A 21,619-nucleotide genomic window follows, 5' to 3' on the forward strand; every position below is an offset into this window, starting at 1 on the left:
AAAAGAATTGGCCTCTTCTTAGCACAGTTATCAAAATTCCCTTTACTTGACTGATTTACCCAATATCTAAGGAAAAGTCAATCTTCCTATAATGTTAGGAGATATATAATTATATCTGTTAATATATCTTGCTGCTATGAATTGTTTTTGGCGTTAATCAGAAATATAAAACAATAGTAAGCTAATCTAGACTTTGAAATTTTACTACAGAAGCTACTTAGTTGTCAAAAAATCTCTAGCTTTTCTTATTCAAAGTATACCACATAACATCTAAAAGCATTTAAGTCTACTTCAGGAGAAGTATTTTTACACATTTGTTTGGCTTTTTAAAATTATTACTTTTTTAGAGTCTGACCTGTGGTGGCTCAGTGGATAAAGCGTCAACCTGGAAACACTGAAGTTGCCGGTTCAAAACCCTGGGCTTGCCTGGTCAAGGCACATATGGGAGTTGATACTTCCTGCTCCTCCCCTCTTCTCTCTCTCTCTCTCTCTCTCTCTCTCTCTCTCTCTTTCTCTCTCTCCCCTCTTGATAATGAATAAATAAAACATTTTTTAAAAAATTAATACTTTTTTAGAGAAGCTTAAGATTCACAATAAATTGAGTTCCCGTAAGCCCCCTCTCCCCACACAGGAACAGCCTCCCCAGTTATCGCCTCTCCAGCCCCAATGGTATTGTACATTTCTAATTATTCGTGAACTTACATTGACATATTATAATCCAAAGTCCATAGTTTTCTTTACAGTGTTGTACATTTATGAGTTTGGAAAAACATACAGGACATGTATCCACTGTTACAGCATTATATAGAGCAGCTTCACAGCTGTGAAAATCCTGTGCTGTGGATTCACCTCTCCCCTCCCCAGCCTCCGGCAACCACTAATCTTTTTACTGTCTCCATTCTACCTTTTCCAGAATGTCACATAGGTTGAAACCATATAGAATGTAGCCTTTTAAGATTGGCTTCTTTCACTTAGTAATATGTATTTAAGGCCCATGTCTTTTCATAGCTGGATAGTTCATGTCTTTTTAGCACTGAATAATATTCCATTTTCTGAATGTACCAGTTCATTCACCTACTGAAGGATATCTTGATCCTTGCAATTATCAATAAATCTGCTATATACATCCATGTGCAGGTTTTTGTGTGAACATAAGTTTTCAACTCCTTAGGGTAATTTGTATAGCTTTTTCATATCCCTCTTTATCTGAACGCCACATAAAAGTGAAAATTGGCTTCGTTTTAGCTAGGTGAAAATTAAGTCTCTGAGACTGAGTTCAAAGTTAACTGATACCAGAGGTTGCTAGTTTGAAACCCTATGCTTACCTGGACACATATGAGAATTGATGCTTCCTGTTCCTCCCCTCCTTCTCTCTCTCTCTCTCCTCTCTAAAATGAATAAAATCTTTAAAAAAAAAAAAGTTAATTGACACCAGACTCTACTAGTAGTCCTATATTCTTCAATGACCTGCACTGGCAGAATAAAAATGGCAGAAGGTGGTAAGAAGCCCATTACTAAGAATTTGATCTACTAACTCCTAGTTTTTCTGCTTAACTGTTGCTTTCAAGTGAAATATTCCTTTGGGAAATACCATGTTTTCTAGAGATAAGAGAATGTTATTAGATTTGTGTTTTCTAAAGATTTATTAAATCTTAATAATGACCAGTTTTGGCTGGACTTTTTTAAAATGCCAAACCAGTTCTCTAATAACGTATATTAAAATAAAGCTACCGGAGCAAGCTTAGTGTGAGGAGGAGGGCAGTGGGCAGGTGAGCCTGAAGGTCAAGGACGAGTCCATCGGGCATAAAATTTTAAAGCAAAGAAGAGATGAGTGGAAACAGACACGGGTTCAGGCCAGCATGGTGAGACCAAAATGAAGACCCAAACTATGAGTCACCAATCAGACACCCTCCACAAGTCCTGTGTCCAGAGGAGCGGCCAGGGCCTCAGAAGCCAGAGCCCCCAGCCCCAGCTGATGGAGCTGGTCCTGCGCTTGCAGCAGACCATAGAGGACTACATCACACAGCTGGAGACGGGGCACCTGCAGCAGGGCCCAGGGCTGGAGAAGCAGAGGCACAGTCAGGACACCAGGGAGCAGGAAGTCCTCCTCGTCTACTTGGTGAGCCAACTGGTCAACGTCTTACAGTCTAAGGCCACAAGCAGCCTGGAGCTCCAACTGCCTCGCCTTTGCCTGGACTCTAGGCATGATATAGAAGGTGAGCGGCAGGGCCCACCATCCAGGCAGCCTAACCAACCAAGTTACCAGCGGAGTGATTTGGAAGCTGCTTTCGTCAGCTATGACCTGTCCAACCGTGGGATTGACATCTCTGCCGTATACTGCTCCAGCTTCCAGGACTACGAGACCTATCAAGGCGACCAGTACCACGAGGACAAGAACATCTTGGGCTTCATTAACCTCGGTGTCAGTGAGAACAAGCTCTGCACTGATCTGATGACTGAAAGGTTGAGTCGGAGAGAGATGACCTACATCGATGAGGCCCTTCTGCGGTATTCTGACTGGAGGGGATAAGCATTCCTGAAAGAAGAAGTGGCCCGGTTCCTGACCTACTACTGCAAGGCACCCACCCAGCTTGATCCGGAAAATGTGATTGTTCTAAACAGCTGCCTCTCTGTCTTCCTGGCGCTGTCCATGGTGTGACCCAGGTGAGGCCCTTCTGACCCCCACCCCCTTCCATGCTGGCTTCACCTTTACTTCCCACCTGTATGCGAAAGTGGAGCTGATTCATGTCCACCTGGACAGGGAGGTCACTGAGGTGAACGCCCAGCCATTCCAGCTGACTGTGAATAAGCTGGAGGAAGCCCTGCACGAGGCGAGGCTTAAGGGGAAAAAGACCAAAGGCCTTGTGCTCATCAATCCCCATAATCCTCTGGGAGACATCTACTCCCAGGACTCACTGAAGGAATACCTGGAATTTGCCAAGAGATACAACCTACACGTGATTATTGATGAGATTTACATACTGACTGTGTTTGATGAATCTGTCACATTTCACAGTGTTCTGAGCATAGAAAGTTTGCCTGACCCCAGCAGGACCCATGTGATCTGGGGCACCAGCAAGGGTTTTGGACTCTCTGGCATCTGTTTTGGTGCTCTGTACAGCCACAACAAGGAGGTGGTCTCTGCTGTGCATGCTTTTGTCATCCTCCACAGCATCTCTGGCATCACCCAGCACAAGCTATGTCGGCTGCTCCGGGACAGAGAATGGATCGACAAGGTGTACCTGCCTGCTAATCGCTCCCGGCTGCAGGCAGCTCACAGGTACATCACTAACAAGCTGAAGGCACTGAAGGTCCCCTTTCGCAGTCGTGGCTCTGGCCTCTGTGTCTGGATCAGCTTGAAAAAGTACCTGGACCCGTGCACATTTGAGGAAGAGCAGCTCCTTTATCATCGCTTCCTGCGAAACAAGCTGATACTGTCCCCTGGCAAGTCCTACATGTGTAAGGAGCCTGGCTGGTTCCGCCTCACCTTTGCGAATAAACCTTTCCTCCTAAAAGTTGCCATGCACCGGGTCAGTCAGGCACTGGCCTACCAGAAGCAGGAGTGGATAGAGAAGCAGCTGGCAGACACCATGCGGAGGACGCGGTCTGCCTCCCACTGGGCAGCTCCAGCCAGTCATCGGCCTCTGGTCCAGAAGACTGAGGCACGGACCTGCTGACAGAACTGGCAGTGGGCTCCTCTGGAAATGGGTCCATTCGACCCAGTCAGCACCCTCCCCAAGATGAGCATCTGACACTTTTTTTTTTTTTTTTTTTTCATTTTTCTGAAGCTGGAAACAGGGAGAGACAGTCAGACAGACTCCCGCATGCGCCCGACCGGGATCCACCCGGCACGCCCACCAGGGGCGGTGCTCTGCCCCCCCAGGGGGCGATGCTCTGCCCATCCTGGGCGTCGCCACATTGCGACCAGAGCCACTCTAGCGCCTGAGGCAGAGGCCACAGAGCCATGCCCAGCGCCCGGGCCATCTTTGCTCCAATGGAGCCTTGGCTGCGGGAGGGGAAGAGAGAGACAGAGAGGAAAGCGCGGCGGAGGGGTGGAGAAGCAAATGGGCGCTTCTCCTATGTGCCCTGGCCAGGAATCGAACCCGGGTCTTCCGCACGCTAGGCCGACGCTCTACCGCTGAGCCAACCGGCCAGGGCCTGACACTTTGAGGACTTGCCTCTTTTACTCTCTGCTAGCCATGGTGTGTGGGCAGAATGTTTTTATGGGGGTTGGGTGGGAAAACCTAGGGAAACAAAGGGAGCTCTCTGCATCCCTTTTTAGATGGGTTTGTTTTTATATTTGATTCCTAATAAAAGTCTATATTCTCTTAAAAAAAATAAGTAAATAAAGCTACCACTTGAGCCTGACCTGTGGTCATGCGGTAAATAAAAAACATCAACCTGGAATGCTGAGGTTGCTAGTTCAAAACCCTGGGCTTGCCCGGTCAGGGCTTACACAAGAAGCAAATACTTGAGTTGATGCCTCTCCATCCTTTCCCCTTTTCTCTCTCTCACTCCTCTCCCTAAAAATCAATAATTTTTTAAATTGTTTTTTTATTTAGTCACATTTTAGAGAAGGGAGAGAGAAAGAGAGAGAAGAGGGGAGGAGCAGGAAGCATCAACTACCATATGTGCCTTGACCAGGTGAGCTCAGGGTTTCTAACTGGTGACCTCAGTGTTCCAGGTCAACACTTTATCCACTGCACCACCACAGGTCAGGCTAAAATGATAGTTTAAAAAAAAAATTTTTAAGACTTTATTTATTCATTTTAGAGAGAGGAGGGTGAGAGAGAGAAAGAGAGAAGGGGAGGAACAGGAAGCATCAATTCTCATATGTGCTTTGACCGGGAAAGCAGTTTCAAACCTGAAACCTCAATGTTCCAGGTTGATGCTTTATCCATTGTACCACAACAGGTCACGCTAATAAATATTTTTGAAATAATAAAAAATAAAATAAAGCCACCACTTGGAATTTAAGATTCATTAGATATTTTATGCTTATGCAATAGTTTATGATGAGCAAGTGAAAAATTAGTTTTCATCATCCTTTTTTCACAGAAAACACAATTTCTAATTTTGAAATTATAGTTAATTTTGATAATTTTAGTTTATATCAACTTGTATTTTTTTGTTTTTTTAATTAAAAAATTTGATTCATTTTTAGGGAGGGGGAAAGAGAGAGACCGGGACATAGATCTGTTCATGCATGTGCTCTTACTGGGGTTCGAACTGGCAACCTCTGTGCTTCAGGACAGTGCTAGGCTAACCAACTGCACTATCCAGCCAGGGCTCAATTTGTATTTAAAAGCCACAATATACACACAGTGCTGAAAGTTAGAATGATTTGACGTAAAATAGTAGATTATAAAATATTTCCTATTTTATATCTTTAAAGATTTCATTTATTGATTTTACAGTGGGAGGGGAGAGTGATAAGTATCAACTTATATCTAGTTGCTTCACTTGTTCACTGATTGCTTCTCATCTGTGCCTTGTCTGTGCAAGCCCAGCGTTTTGAACTGGCAACCTCAGCTGCACCACCACAGGCCAGGCCTGGTTTTTTGTTTTTGTTTTTGTTTGTATTTTTCTGAAGCTAGAAACGGGGAGAGACAGTCATGACAGACTCCTGCATGCGCCCGACCGGGATCCACCCGGCACGCCCACCAGGGGCTTCGCTCTGCCGTGACCAGAGCCACTCTAGCACCTGGGGCAGAGGCCAAGGAGCCATCCCCAGCGCCCGGGCCATCTTTGCTCCAATGGAGCCTCGGCTGCGGGAGGGGAAGAGAGAGACAGAGAGGAAGGAGGGGGTGGGGGGTGGAGAAGCAAATGGGTGCTTCTCCTATGTGCCCTGGCCGGGAATTGAACCCGGGTCCCCCCTCACGCCAGGCCGACGCTCTACCGCTGAACCAACCGGCCAGGGCCCAGGCCTCAGGCCTGTTCTTTAGAAATAATTAACACCACTTCACATGATGATCCTGGTAATTTTAGGAATCCTAAAGCCTTTTGCAGTTAATGATCTGTTCTCTTCTGAAACCTAAGTACATCCAGTCATCTTTAGCCTCTTTGTGCTTATTATATTACACTGTTTAAATTTTCTCTTTTCATCTCCATTGACCTGGTATTCATTATTTCCAATGTGGGATCTTATTTTTTCTTTCTTTTGGTCTTTGAATTCCATCTATTATAAAAAGTAATTCAAGCCTGGGCATGTTTTATATGGAAAACACCAAATTATATAAAAACACAAATAATCTAAAAATGAAGCTAGACATTAATGATAGCTCGCTCTGGTCCTTTTGTCTGTTAAGTGAAACTTAGTTCCCTCCTATACTTATTATCTAAAAACAATTAGATATAATTAGATAACCTATAATTTAGGTTATCTCTTTAAAAATGACTTTTTAGGCTCATAATACCAGGTACTTGCAAGCTCATATTGGATTGGGAAAATAGTGGCCTTGAAGGTTGCAGATGAATTTCTCAAATGGGAGCTACATTCTGTATAATAAATATAATGGAGAGAAAATATAATGGAAGCACTTGAACCCACAAAAATATTAAATAAGTAGCTCAATTTTAGAACTATTCAAACTAGTTAAATTAAGCTACAGATAAATATCATTCAGTTAGTGTTTGTAGCTTTTCTTGTCAGGATGACTTGCCAAGTAGGTAAGGGCATAAATATGCCAGTGGCTTTTAAAGAATGGGCTGGAATTGGTGGCTATTAAATTATCATTGATAACTACTATATCATTGTGGTCAGAAAACCCATCAAACTCTGTTCTACACTAATTTCACCACTGCTTTTCTTGCCAAAAGAGGCAAGAAAAGTGGTGAAGCCAAAGGAACATTAACTTCTAGTTTCCTTCTGTTCTCACCCTGACTCAGGGCTTGGCTAAGTTTGAGTTTTAATAGTGGTCACTTGGTAGAACTTTGAAGACACTTAAATTTACATTCGTTTGACTTCATTTCCTGACTTTTGGTGTGAAAGCAATATGAATTCAGTAGAAACTAATTTAAGTTTTGAATTTTTTTCTTCTTCTTTTCCAAGTGAGAGGAAGGGGAGATAAACAGACTCCTACATGTACCCCAACTGGGATCCACAGGCAACCAATCCCATTTGGGGCCAATGCTCTGCCCATCTGGGGCCATGCTGTCAACAGCTATTTTTTTAGTGCCTGAGGTGGAAACTCCATAGAGCCGTCCTTAGTGCCTGGAGCCAATGCCATGGAACCAATTGAGCCATGGCTGTGGGAGGGGGTGAGAGAAAGAGTGAGGAAGGGGAAGGGTGGAAAAGCAGATGGTCGCTTCTCCTGTGTACCCTGACTGGGAATCAAACCCAGGATATCCACAAGCCAGGCAAGGCCCAAGTTTTGAATTTTTATCATTTCTTGGGCTACAGCATATGGTAGGACACTGTCTTGTGAGGCTGAGCAGCAGGAGGGAGCCACAGCTCCCAGTCAGGCACACGATCACGAGGGTAAACAACAATGCTGGGTAGTATTAAGTGCATTTTCAACTTGACATGGGCTTATCAGAACGTAACCCCATCATAAGTTAAAAGTATCTTTAGTGTCCCTCTTTCCTCTACCCTGAAGCCACAAAGGCAGTATGCGTACTACAAAGAACTGTCTCAATCAGGAGTGCCCACATTGTTATGTGCTATTGCTTTCTATAAAGTTTGTCATAAAGTTGACCCAGATTCAAGGGGTGGGGAAACAAATGCCATATTTTTTTCACTGAGGCATAATTGATATACAATATTATATTAATTTTAGGTATATAATGATTCAAAATTTGTATATATTGCAATATGATCACAAATCTAGTCAGATTCCCATCTTGATGGGAGGAGCTACAAAGAATTTGGTCATGTTTAACAACCTGTGTGTGTACATATATTGTATATATTTACCACACCCCATCAGTGTCCCCCACATATATTTGTGTTTATGTACGTGTACATTTCTTAATTTCTTTTAATTAAATTTGAATAGCTGGTAGTAGTATAGATTAGTTTTCTTCCAATGTCAATTATTTTTGCTTTATTTCAAAGAACGCTTTGGAAAGCTTTCCTGAACTAACAATAATTACTCGGGACACTAAAGCAAAAAGTGGGGGATCTGCTATTTCCAAAATCAAAATGAATGGCAAAGCCTATAATAAGAAAACTCTAAGGACTTCTAAAACAACCACTAAATCTGCACAAGTAAGTATGTATAAATTGATATAATTCTACTTCTGGTTAATAAAATTCCTACGTAAAAAACTGAAACAAGGAAGTATTTTACTGTATTGTTAAATATCAAATTTTCAGGTAGGAATGAGCAGCTCTGGCCCAGGAACAGGGATTCAGTCTGTCTTTGCTTTTCTCCATTGCCTAACTCAGAATCTGGCATATCCTAAGTGCTCACAAATTTTTTGTAAGTGAGAGGAGGGTAGATAGAAAGACAGAATCCCACATGCACCCCAACTGGGATCCACCTGGCAACCCCAGACTGGGGCTGATATTTCAGTCAACTAACCTGGCCTCAATGCCTGAGGCCTATGCTTAAACCGAGCCACTGGCTACAATGGGGGAAGAGTGAGAGACGGGGGAGATAGAGTAGAGAAGCAGATGGTCCCTTCTCATGTGTGCCCTGACCAAGGATCAAACCTGGGACGTCAGCATGCTGGGCTGACTGCTCTAACCACTGTGCAAAATGGCCAGAGCCTTTTCTTTTCTATAGATTTTTTGAATAGGCTAGTAAGCAAGGAATCATACCATGCCTGTATTTATATATTATTTATTTATAATATAGTTTTTTGTCAATATATATAAATATATACAGATAAATGAGAGTGAATACATTCCAAAAGATTCAGTATTGATTTTTTTAATAAATTTTTATTAATGGGGGTGACATCAATAAATCAGGGTACATATATTCAAAGAAAACATGTCCAGATTATCTTGTCATTCACTTATGTTGCATATCCATCAGCCAAAGTCAGATTGTCCTCCATCACCTTTTATCTAGTTTTCTTTGTGCCCCTCCCCCTCCCCCTCTCCTCCTTCCCTCCCGCGCCCCCCCTCCGCCCCACCCCTGGTAACCACCACACTCTTGTCCATGTCTCTTAGTCTCTTTTTTAATGTTCCACCAATGTATGGAATCATGTAGTTCTTGGTTTTTTCTGATTTACTAATTTCACTCCGTATAATGTCATCAAGATCCCTCATCATTTCTTATGGCTGAGTAGTATTCCATAGTGTATATGTGCCACATTTTCTTTATCCAGTCTTCTTTTGAAGGGCTTTTTGGTTGTTTCCATGTCTTGGCCACTGTGAACAATGCTGCAACGAACATGGGGCTACATGTGTCTTTATGTATCAATGTTTCTGAGTTTTGGGGGTATATACCCAGTAGAGGGATTGCTGGGTCATAAGGTAGTTCTATTTTCAGTTTTTTGAGGAACCACCATACTTCCTTCCATAATGGTTGCACTAGTTTACAGTTCTACCAACAGTGAATGAGGGTTCCTTTTTATCCACAGCCTCTCCAATTTGCTATTACCTGTCTTGTTGATAATAGCGAATCTAACAGGTGTGAAGTGGTATCGCATTGTAGTTTTGATTTGTATTTCTCTAATAACTAAAGAAGATGAGCATCTCTTCATATATCTGTTGGCCATTTGTATTTCTTCCTGGGAGAAGTGTCTGTTCATGTCCTCTTCCCGTTTTTTTATTTGATTGTTTGTTTCTTTGTTGTTGAGTTTTATAAGTTCTTTGTAAATTTTGGATATCAGGCCCTTATCTGGGCTGTTGTTTGAAAATATCATTTCCCATTTAGTTGGCTGTCTATTTTTTTTTTTTTTTTTGTATTTTTCCGAAGCTGGAAATGGGGAGAGACACTCAGACAGACTCCCGCATGCGCCCGACCGGGATCCACCCGGCACGCCCACCAGGCGGCAACACTCTGCCCACCAGGGGGCGATGCTCTGCCCCTCCGGGGCGTCGCTCTGTTGCGACCAGAGCCACTCTAGCGCCTGGGGCAAAGGCCAAGGAGCCATCCTCAGTGCCCGGGCCATCTTTGCTCCAATGGAGCCTTGGCTGCGGGAGGGGAAGAGAGAGACAGAGAGGAAGGAGAGGGGGAGGGGTGGAGAAGCAGATGGGCACTTCTCCTGTGTGCCCTAGCTGGGAATCGAACCCGGGACTTCTGCACGCCAGGCTGACGCTCTACCACTGAGCCAACCAGCCAGGGCTTGTCTGTTTATTTTGTTGTCAGTTTCTCTTGCTGAGCAAAAACTTTTTAGTCTGATGTAGTCCCATTCATTTATCTTTGCCTTCACTTCTCTTGCCTTTGGAGTCAAATTCATAAAATGTTCTTTAAAACCCAGGTCCATGAGTTTAGTACCTATGTCTTCTTCTATGTACTCTGTTGTTTCAGGTCTTATATTTAGGTCTTTGATCCATTTTGAATTAATTTTCGTACACGGGGACAGGCTGTAGTTGAGTTTCATTCTTTTGCATGTGGCTTTCCAGTTTTCCCAGCACCATTTGTTGAAGAGGCTTTCTTTTCTCCATTGTGTGTTGTTGGCCCCTTTATAAAAAATTATTTGACCATATATATGTGGTTTTATTTCTGGGCTTTCTATTCTGTTCCATTGGTCTGAGTGTCTATTTTTCTGCCAATACCATGCTGTTTGATTGTCGTGGCCCTATAATATAGTTTGAAGTCAGGTATTGTAATGCCCCCAGCTTCATTCTTTTTCCTTAGGATTGCTTCAGCTAATCGGGGTTTTTTATAGTTCCATATAAATCTGATGATTTTTTGTTCCATTTCTTTAAAGAATGTCATAGGAATTTTGATGGCAATTGCATTAAATTTATATATTTCTTTGGGTAATATGGCCATTTTGATTATATTTATTCTTCCTATCCACGAACAAGGAATATTTGTCCATCTCATTGTATCTTTTTTGATTTCCCTTTACAGTGCTTTGTAGTTTTCATTATATAGGTCCTTTACATTCTTTGTTATGTTTATTCCTAGATATTTTATTTTTTTTGTTGCAATCGTGAAGGGGATTATCTTTTTGAGTTTGTTTTCTAATATTTCATTGTTGGCATATAGAAAGGCTATGGACTTTTGTATGTTAATTTTGTATCCTGCGACCTTACTGTATTGGCTTATTGTTCTTAGTAATCTTTTTGTGGAGTCTTTGGGGTTTTCGATGTATAGAATCATATCATCTAAAAAATGTGATACCTTTACTTCTTCTTTTCCGATATGGATGCCTTTTATTTCTTTGTCTTGTCTGATTGCTCTGGCCAGAACTTCTAGCATCACGTTAAATAAGAGTGGAGAGAGTGGACAACCCTGTCTTGTTCCTGATTTAAGGTGGAAAGTCCTCAGTTTTATGCCATTTAATATGTTGGCTGATGGTTTATCATATATGGCCTTTATCATGTTGAGATATTTTCCGTCTATACCCATTTTGTTGAGTGTCTTAAACATAAAATTGTGTTGTATTTTATCGAAAGCCTTTTCTGTATCTATTGATAAGATCATGTGGTTTTTGTTCTTTGTTTTGTTGATATGGTGTATTACGTTAACCATTTTACGTATGTTGAACCATCCTTGAGATTCTGGGATGAATCACACTTGATCATGATGTATTTTTTTTAATATGTTGTTGTATTCGATTTGCAAGTATTTTGTTTAGTATTTTAGCATCTATATTCATTAGAGATACTGGTCTGTAGTTTTCTGTTTTTGTGCCGTCCTTGCCAGGTTTCGGTATGAGGGTTATGTTGGCCTCATAAAATTGTGTTTGGAAGTATTGCTTCTTCTTCAATTTTTTGGAAGACTTTCAGTAGAATAGGGACCAAGTCTTCTTTGAATATTTGATAGAATTCACTAGTATAGCCGTCTGGGCCTGGACTTTTATTTTTGGGGAGGTTTTTAATGGCTTTTTCTATTTATTCTCTACTAATAGGTCTGTTCAGGCTTTCTGCTTCTTCATGATTCAGTCTAGGAAGGTTGTATTGTTCTAGGAATTTATCTATTTCTTCTAGGTTGTTGAATTTAGTGGCATAAAGTTTTTCATAGTGATCTACAATAATTCTTTGTATATCTACAATGTCCGTGGTGATTTCTCCTCTTTCATTTTGGATTTTGTTTATATGAGTTCTTTCTCTTTTTTCCTTGGTAAGTCTTGCCAGGGGTTTGTCAATTTTGTTGATCTTTTCAAAGAACCAGCTCCTTGTTCTATTAATTTTTTCTATAGTTTTTCTGTTCTCTATTTCATTTATTTCTGCTCTGATTTTTATTATCTCCTTTCTTTGGCTCATTTTGGGTTTTGTTCTTCTTTTTCCAGTTCCTTAAGGTGTGAAGTTAAGTGGTTCACTTGGGCTCTCTCTTGTTTGTTCATATAGGCCTGAAGTGATATGAACTTCCCTCTTATCACTGCTTTTGCTGCATCCCAGAGATTCTGATATGTCATATTGTCTTTTTCATTTGTCTGTATATATCTTTTGATCTCTGTGCTTATTTCTTCTTTGACCCATTCATTTTTTAAAAGTATGTTGTTTAGTTTCCACATTTTTGTGGGTTTTTTTTCCTCTTTTTTGCAGTTGAATTCTAGTTTCAAGGCCTTATGATCAGAAAATACGCTTGGTACAATTTTAATTTTTCTGAATTTGCTGATGTTATTTTTATGGCCCAACATATGGTCAATTCTTGAGAATGTTCCATGTACACTAGAGAAAAATGTATATACTCTGTCACTTTGGGATGAAGTGTCCTGTAGATGTCCATCATATCCAGGTTCTCTAGTGTTTTGTTTAAGGCCACTAAATCTTTATTGATTTTCTGTTTGGATGAACGATCTAGAGCCGTCAGCGGTGTATTGAGGTCTGCAAGTATGATTGTATTTTTGTCAGTTTTTGTTTTTAGGTCAATAAGTAGCTGTTATATATTTTGGTGCTCCTTGGTTTGGTGCATATATATTAAGGATTGTTATGTCTTCTTGATTCAGCATCCCCTTAATCATTATGAAATGACCATTTTTGTCTCTGAGTACTTTTGCTGTCTTGTAGTCAGCATTATTAGATATGAGTATTGCTACGCCTGCTTTTTTTGGATGTTATTTGCTTGGAGTATTGTTTTCCAGCCTTTCACTTTGAATTTGGTTTTATCCTTGTTGCTTAGATGTGTTTCTTGTAGGCAGCATACAGTTGGATTTTCTTTTTTAATCCATTCTGCTACTCTGTGTCTTTTTATTGGTGAGTTTAATCCTCAGTATTGATTCTATATCTGCAAAATTATTAAAATTGGAATGCATTCATTTTCAAGTATGGTCTAAATTAATGCCTTTTCAGAAGAAGAGATAGGGTCACTCATTTTTCAATAAAAACTATTTTAGTGCCTATAGTATGCCAAATACAGTTCTAAGTTTTAAGAATACAACAATGAAAAATGGTCAGAAATCCTTGCTGTCATGTCGTTTATATTGGGGGTTGGTGTATTTAATAAATAGAAAGCTATTCAAGTTTTAGTAAGTTAAAAAAAAGTTAAAGACTGGATAGGGAAGATGGGGCACATATACACCATGGTATACTATTCAGCTAGAAGAGGTGATGACATCGGATCACTTACAGCAGAATGGTGGAATCTTGATGGCATTGTGCGGAGTGAAATAGGAGAATCAGAAAAAAAACAGGAACTGCAGGATTCCATACGTTGGGGGGACATAAAGGCGAGACTAAGAGACATGGACAGGAGTGTGGTGGTTATGGGGGTGAGGGGAGAGAATGAGGGAGAGGGGGAGGGGAAGGGGTACAGAGAAGTCTGGATAGAGGGTGACGGAGGACGATCTCTCTTTGGGTGATGGGTATGCAACAGAACTAAATGACAAGATAACCTGGAAATGTTTTCTTTGCATATATATACCCTGATTTATTGATGTCACCCCATTAAAATAAAAATTTATTTATTAAAAAAATTTTGCAAAAAAAAAGTTATTAAAATATAGTTGCAAAACAGTATGTATAGTATGATTCCCTTCCATTACAAAATTAGCGTTAATGTACGTTGTAATGAAAGGAAACATGGGAAAATGTATGTAGTAACATTCTGTTAACCTTGTTTATCTCTGAACCCCAAGAGATTATAGTATTCTTTTACTTTATAAGTCATTTATGTTTACTTGCTTAAACTTTTTTGTAATGGCTAAATATTTTGAAATAGTATGTATATATTTTCAGGAAAAAGAGTAAAGATTTAAAAATACAGTTTAAATTCTTATTTTGACTAAGCCTCTTGTTAATAATAGCTTATTAATACAAACTAATTTCTGCCCAAACAAGTCACTTTTAAAATTTCCACTGAGACTTTTGGTCTAGTTTTCATAAAAGTATTCTTATCTCAGATGCTCCATGAAATAAATGTCTTTTTTCTTGTTATAGGAGTTTGCTGTTGATCCAGAGAAAATACAGTTATATGCTTTGTATCATTCACTCCATCATTACAAATATCATGTTTATCTGATATGTAAAGATGAGGTAATTATTTTCTTATTCATTTTAAAAAGAAATACATGTTTTTCCAAACTTTAAAGAGACTGTAGCTATATTATTTTTAAATGTGTTAAAGAGAGTTAAATTTTTTTTAAATTCCTTTATTGATTTTAGAGAGAGAAAAAGAGGGGAGAGAGAGAAACATCGATTTGTTGTTCCACCCATTTATGCATTCATTGGTTGACTGTTGTGTGTGTCACAACTGAGGATCAAACCCACAACCTTCTCGTATTAGGATGACACACTAAACAAATTAACTACCTAGCCAGGGCTCAAAGAGAATTGTTTAAAAATCTATTCTTCTGACCTGGCCTGTGGTGGAACAGTGGATAGAGCCTCAACTTGAAGCACTGAACTGCCAGTTCAAAATCCTGGCCTTAACTCAGTCAAGGTACATATGACAAACAATCAATGAACAACTAAAGTGAAACAACTGTGAGTTGAAACTTCTTGTCTCCCCTGCCCCTTTCTCTCCTTTATCTGTAAACTCTATAAATACAGTCTTTAAAAATTATATATTTAGCCCTGGCCGGTTGGTTCAGCGGTAGAGCGTCGGCCTAGCGTGCGGAGGACCCAGGTTCGATTCCCGGCCAGGGCACACAGGAGAAGCGCCCATTTGCTTCTCCACCCCTCCGCCGCACTTTCCTCTCTGTCTCTCTCTTCCCCTCCCGCAGCCGAGGCTCCATTGGAGCAAAGATGGCCCGGGCGCTGGGGATGGCTCCTTGGCCTCTGCCCCAGGCGCTAGAGTGGCTCTGGTCGCGATATGGCGACACCCAGGATGGGCGGAGCGTCGCCCCCTGGTGGGCAGAGCATCGCCCCTGGTGGGCGTGCCGGGTGGATCCCGGTCAGGCGCATGCGGGAGTCTGTCTGACTGTCTCTCCCTGTTTCCAGCTTCAGAAAAATGAAAAAAAAAAAAAAAATTATATATTTAAAAAGATGTATTCATCTGTAAATAATGACCAGGAGATTATTCCGAGACTCTCGGTTATGCGTTGTACTCAGATTAATCTGAGGCTCACCGCTTCTCATAGGAGCTATATGTGGTAATGTTCTTAAGTTGTTAGTGCTTGCTTTACATTGCCATAATAAGTAGTGTTTTATTGTATTTTCTTATAATGTATGAGCCTGTTTTAATTCACTTTAGTCACTGCTGATAGCTCACTGTCTTCCTTATCACTAGAATGATGGCCCTATCCCACTTAATTGTAGTGAAATGGGGGTTTTATGCCCTCACTTGAAGAAATGATAGTTAAAATTTAATTGTAGTTTTCAAGTATCATAATTTAAGTTGCTCAGAAATTGTGTATGACAGTAATAATACTTTGTAGATGGGATATAAGATTCATTTCTTCAGCGTTTACTACCTTTTTTGACTAGCACTATCAGTTTTTTAATTAAAAAGGGTTGTTTACTCAAAGCTATAACTGATATATTTGATAATAGTCTGATATTTAAAGATGTTCATAAATCTAACCTATTTAGCAAAGAAGAAAGTAAAAGTGGTCACAGAAAGTATGTTGACTATTTTTACAATAAATACATTGACTGTTTTGTCATTCTGCTTTTAACACAATTGAAATGAATTGAGAAAGTTTGGACCACTTTTCCCTAGCCTTCTTCTCTGCTCCCATGGAGCCAAAAATGTTAGGATTAGACTTCATCCAAATTTATATGAAATAATTATTCTCCATGGATGGGTTTTTTAAAAAAAGATCAGTAATTACAGGTGAATTAATAAACTCTCTTTTCATTCAGGATACAGGGATAATAAACCCTTCTGAAGAGTTTATTAAAGTGATAAGTATAAGCTAATGTGGCGATTTTCTTTATTTTAGATCTCTTCTGTGCAGAAAAAAAATGAAGATTTAGGACAGGAAGAAATTGTTCAACTTTGTATGAAAAATGTAAAATGGGTAGAAGACCTATTTGAGAAATTTGGAGAACTTCTAAGTCACGTACAGCAGAAATGTTCCTAACATTTACACAAAAATTCCGTCTATTTTATAGCACTAATGAAATGGTAGAGAGGGTGATCAAAGAGGGTCTAGGGCCTCAGATAATCAATGGCAAGCAGTGGTCTCCTGCAAGCACGCCTGCTTTCTGCATGGAACTTGCTGGCATCATGACTTCTGCTAACTTTAGGACCGTGGTGCTGCCAAGGAAGTCAGTCCTTCAGAATGGACCTACTTCCCACTGCATTTTTATCCTAATAAATAGTCTTTCTATTTTGTACACCATTGGGTAACTGAGTTTTATTTTCAGAAATGTTTTTTGACAAATGATGAAGCATGCACTAAATATAATTTTTCTTATTGTTAGAGAGATAACACTTAAGTAGCTTGATTATTTTCTCCTGACTGACTAAACACCAGAATGAAAGAGAAGTGGCAGAAATTATGTTTGCATTCACATCTGGCCACAAAATGGAAAGTATTGTACATTATGTTAACAGATCTGGTGTGCTATGACATTCTGTATGAGAATATCATCAATATATAATATAACATACAGAAACTGTGTTCTGCTTTATGAACTTATTTTACTCAACATGTTCAGGAAACTGGATATGGAATTGGTGCAATTCTGTGACTGCTTTTTATGTCGAATTATATTGTGATGAAAAAAACAATAACATACTATTTTCCCTGTCTTAAAGAAAAGTATTTTCCTTTATACTGTTTTTTCCTTTGGAGAAATTTTCAATTGTACACTTTATTTCACCAATAGTTGTATTTTTCACAAGGAAAATGTTGTGGCTATAATTATGTTTGATGTATCTGTACTATACTTTTCATTATTTTCAGTAAATCTTATTTAGTTATATATTGAATTTCTATTGTGAATTCTATCTTGAGGTAACCATTTTTGTTTATACAGATTTGTTTCAGTGTTATCCAGAATATGCGTTCAGTACTAAAATTAGTTTAGCTTTATAATAGGGTTGTGTTAGACACTGCTATGATTTTCTGATTCATGAAAATAAATTTCCTACTAAACTAGCTAGCACTTGATTAACTGATTTGTTGAAACAAAAATTAACCACATTATACATTTTAAAGAATAAAATTTTAAATTAGACGACATGCAGTGTTAAACACAGCTTACCTGACCCTTAGAACTGGAAGTGGTAGAGCACTCCTTCTGGTGCCTTTCCAACCTTTATACATACTGTTGTAGCTTTCTTTACTTTGCTAGCTAGTGTGTCAAGTACTTTAGCTGAGACAGTGAATGTATTAGGTTCAACATGACCTTGTGTTTTATTTGTGTTTGCCAACAGGATGCCTTATTTGTTTGAGAAAAATATTTGCTTAATGTCCTTCCTAATTATCTCCTTTCTTAGTATTCTAAATAAGTTGTGGATCATCAAACTTTTGTTTATTTTACCACCATTTAGTGCCTTAAGTCCTATCAAGAAAGCAGTGTTACTGCTCAGTGCCCAAATAAGTGCTTATGTGGCTATTGCTATTGTCTTCATTTTGCATTAAGAGGCCAACTTCTTATTAAAAACCTCAGTAAACTGGCAAAGAATTGAAGGTAACAGGTGGCTTGATTTGAGAATAAAACATTGTAGCATTGAATGAAAAGTAGTTGAATTAAGCTTCCGTATTTATTTGATGGTTATTTTTTTAAAGCAATAATACTTAATTCAACAATCTTTGTACTTATCAGACAAGATAATAATAAAAGTTGCTCTCAAGGGTTAAATGTTTCATTTCTGAAAGTTAAAAAAAACCTACTTAGGCAGTTTATTTTTTAAAAAGTAAACTATTAGATTCATTTTGCTAGTTCAAATAAGAGTCTGTCAGCAGTGAGAGCATCATAAAATTAGTTTTGCTAAGTATAGAAGAGTAGGAAGCAGCCATATCTCTTTCTGTTGTTGACTCTGGACAGAATTGCTTTTTTTTTTTTTAATCCAAAGTGCAGAGTAGAGAACTACATCTAATGTAATGTTAAAGTATATATCTTTACATTACTCCCCAGCTTACTTGCCTGAGTCACTGATGGTTTATTTCTTTTTAAAAGCCGTCTTGCATTTAGATAACTTGAAGTACATGTTTGAAATCACGAGCCACGTTTTTTTCATAAGGCCTATGGAAAACAGATGTTTCCTATAGAAAATCATCCATTTTCTTTTCAATTGCAGTTGTATTCATTTCAATAAAACAAGTGTTTTCATAATATCAGAGGCCAAATCTATAATTCAGTCTGGATGAGACCCTATTGTTTTGTACCATCATCTCTCATTTGATCCACATAGCATAGGCCATGACATCAAACTTGGGACTTACGGGAAAGTGGGACAGTTATGACAACTATATACATAAATCTTTATGAAGTTGAATAAATAGCTGGTTAGCTTTCACATTCCTTGCCAGGAAGTTTGAAATTTAAAATACAGAAATAACTTTAGGTTGTAGATTGAATTAAAGAGGATAAAGTACATGTTGCCATAACCCAGGAAAACATTTTTAAGAAAGATTAGGTTTTTCTACCTCCAGATATCTGGAAATAATTTAATATAAAAAAATCATATGTTGGTGTTTTATTTATAGTTCAGATCAATGGTTGGAGAAGTGGCCTAGAAAACATTAGTAAGATGGAAAAAGTCTTAAATTTAAAATGAATTAGAAAATGTTTAGATTACTTTCAAATTTGTAAAATTTTAAAAAGAAAATTAGACATGGCTCATTACTATTTTCAGAACTTTCCTCATATTTTTAAAGTCTCACTTTCCTTTTACTACACATATTTATTTTCATTAGAGCAGCTATTTTCCAACCTGTGACTTTGGAGATATCCCCATAAAACCAATGTAGCAGCAGGGTTATTGAATCAGCTTTGGGTTCCAAAACTTTCTTTAAATATACAAGTTGTGAATTTGTATTGTATTTGTAGAAGACAGTTTTAGTTTTAAACTGTAGTTCCATCTGTTTCTCAAAAATGCTTTCTAATAGAGTAAAGTATCCCAGGGTAACTGCTTCTGTGTCAGTTGCTCTTGACATGTAAACTGCACAAGTGAACAATGTACATTATTGGTTGTACATTAACTTACATGTGCAACTTTTGGCATCTGTAATCACAAATGCATGTTTTCACAAATCAACTTTATTTATGTGACAATAACTGAAGTTAAGGATACAAAGAAACCTGCATTTGTAGTCCTGAGTTTTAAGCGGTCCATAATACAATGTATGGAAATGTGAAAGACAATTTTGTATATTTGTTTGTTACTAACTCAGATCATTGAAATGAAAACAATTTTTAAACAATAAAATCAGAATGTTTTGGGGTTTGTTCTATTTTTTTAAAATCAAAAACAGCCTGACCAGGTGGTGGTGCAGTGGATAGAGCGTCTGACTGGGATGCAGAAGGACCCAGGTTCGAGACCCCGAGGTCGCCAGCTTGAGCACGGGCTCATCTGGCTTGAGCAAAGAGCTCACCAGCTTGGACCCAAGGTCACTGGCTCCAGCAAGGGGTTGCTCGGTCTGCTGAAGGCTCGCGGTCAAGGCACATGTGAGAAAGCAATCAATGAACAACTAAGAAGTCGCAACGCACAACGAAAAAACTAATGATTGATGCTTCTCATCTCTCTCTCCGTTTCTGTCTGTCTGTCCCTGTCTATCTCTGCCTATGTAAAAAAATAATAATAATAAATAAATAAAATGAATAAAACACACACAAACTCACACACCATTGCCACAATTTAAAATTTAACAATTCCTATGTCCATTAAAAAAAAATCGAAAACAGGTATTGTATTATGCAAAACCATCATCATGTTACAGATTTCTCAGAACATATATCATGTTATAGAGTCCTAAACAAAGTTACTAGGTATGGATGGTATGGGAACCACCCATTAAGTATTTCAAGTAAAAATATTGTGAGCATATTTGTTGTTTTTGTTAGTTTTGGTTGTAAAAGCACTTATCCCTTGATTTATTTTACATAGTTCAAAACTAAAGTTTTGCCTGACCAGGCGGTGGCACAGTGGATAAAGCACTGGACTGGGATGCAGAGGACCCAAGTTCGAAATCCTGAGGTCACCGGTTTGAGTGCAGGGTCCCTGGCTTGAGCCCAAGGTCGCTGCTTTGAGCTAGGGACTTGCTCTGCTGGAGCTCCCTGGTCAAGGCACATATAAGAAAGCTATCGATGAACAACTAAGGAGCAGCAACAAAAAACTGATGCTTCTCATCTCCCTTCCTGTCTGTCCCTATCTGTCCCTCTCTCTGTCTCTTGCACAAAAACAAACAAAAAACCCAAAGCTTTCATATAATCAATGATCTCAATCAAAAAATGTTTTAAAATTCTGTAACATATCCCCATTTGCTGAAATTGCTATTCATTTTAATATTTTTCACAAAATATTTTAGAACACAGTCATTATTCAAATTACCCATTACAAACCTAAATGAAAACTTAATACTACACTGCTGTGTTAATGTCTTGTGGTTCTTTGTTATTAGTATTTTAAAAAATACTTTGTATCCCAGAGAAACTAAACTCAGTTATTTAACCTGGCTCTTCTCAAGGAAAATATAAGAGGAGATATTGCTACTCTGTTTTCCTTGTAGAAATTTTTTTTTCCTTAATGTTTATTTTATTGATTTTAGAGAGAGGAAGGGGGAGAGAGCAGGAACATGGATCTGTTCCTATATGTGCCCTGACCAGGGATCAAACCAGCACCCTCTGTGTGTCAGGATTATGCTTTAACCAACAATGCTGTGCTGGCCTTTTTTTTTTTTTTTCATTTGTTTTATTGATTTTAGAGAAAGACAGAAACATCCATCTGTTTTTGTAAGGGCCTTCGTCAGAGATCTAACCAGCAATGGTTGCATATCTGGATGCTGCTCTAAGCAACTGAGCCATCCGGGCAGGGCTCAACTAGGTGTTGGCATCAGCTTAACTAACACACATGCTTTCAGTTCTCAATATGGCATGGGTCACAAGATTATGTATTATAGAAATGCCTTTTTCTGTAGTGTGGCTTTCAGTAAAATTCCTAGATTTTACTAATATCCATGTTTAAATGCAAATTAAAAGGCATATTCCAAAGTG

General features: G+C 38.9%; 1 protein-coding gene and 1 pseudogene across 3 annotated transcripts in view; both read left to right on the plus strand.

The window, feature by feature from the left end:
* QSER1 (glutamine and serine rich 1) overlaps nucleotides 1–19,030 on the plus strand; it is an 85,271-nt gene extending 66,241 nt beyond the window's left edge. For all 3 annotated transcript variants that reach the window (XM_066251234.1, XM_066251233.1, XM_066251232.1), the window contains 3 exons: nucleotides 8,057–8,209; nucleotides 14,450–14,545; nucleotides 16,396–19,030. In XM_066251234.1, the coding sequence (XP_066107331.1) occupies nucleotides 8,057–8,209; nucleotides 14,450–14,545; nucleotides 16,396–16,536 (390 nt within the window). In that variant the 3' untranslated portion in view covers nucleotides 16,537–19,030. The remainder of the gene's footprint in view (nucleotides 1–8,056; nucleotides 8,210–14,449; nucleotides 14,546–16,395) is intronic.
* LOC136326707 (probable inactive 1-aminocyclopropane-1-carboxylate synthase-like protein 2 pseudogene) lies at nucleotides 1,889–3,677 on the plus strand (annotated as a pseudogene).
* Nucleotides 19,031–21,619: the final 2,589 nt, after the last annotated feature.

This window comes from Saccopteryx bilineata, chromosome 1, assembly GCF_036850765.1.
Source record: "Saccopteryx bilineata isolate mSacBil1 chromosome 1, mSacBil1_pri_phased_curated, whole genome shotgun sequence".
NCBI classification, from domain to species: Eukaryota; Metazoa; Chordata; class Mammalia; order Chiroptera; family Emballonuridae; genus Saccopteryx; species Saccopteryx bilineata.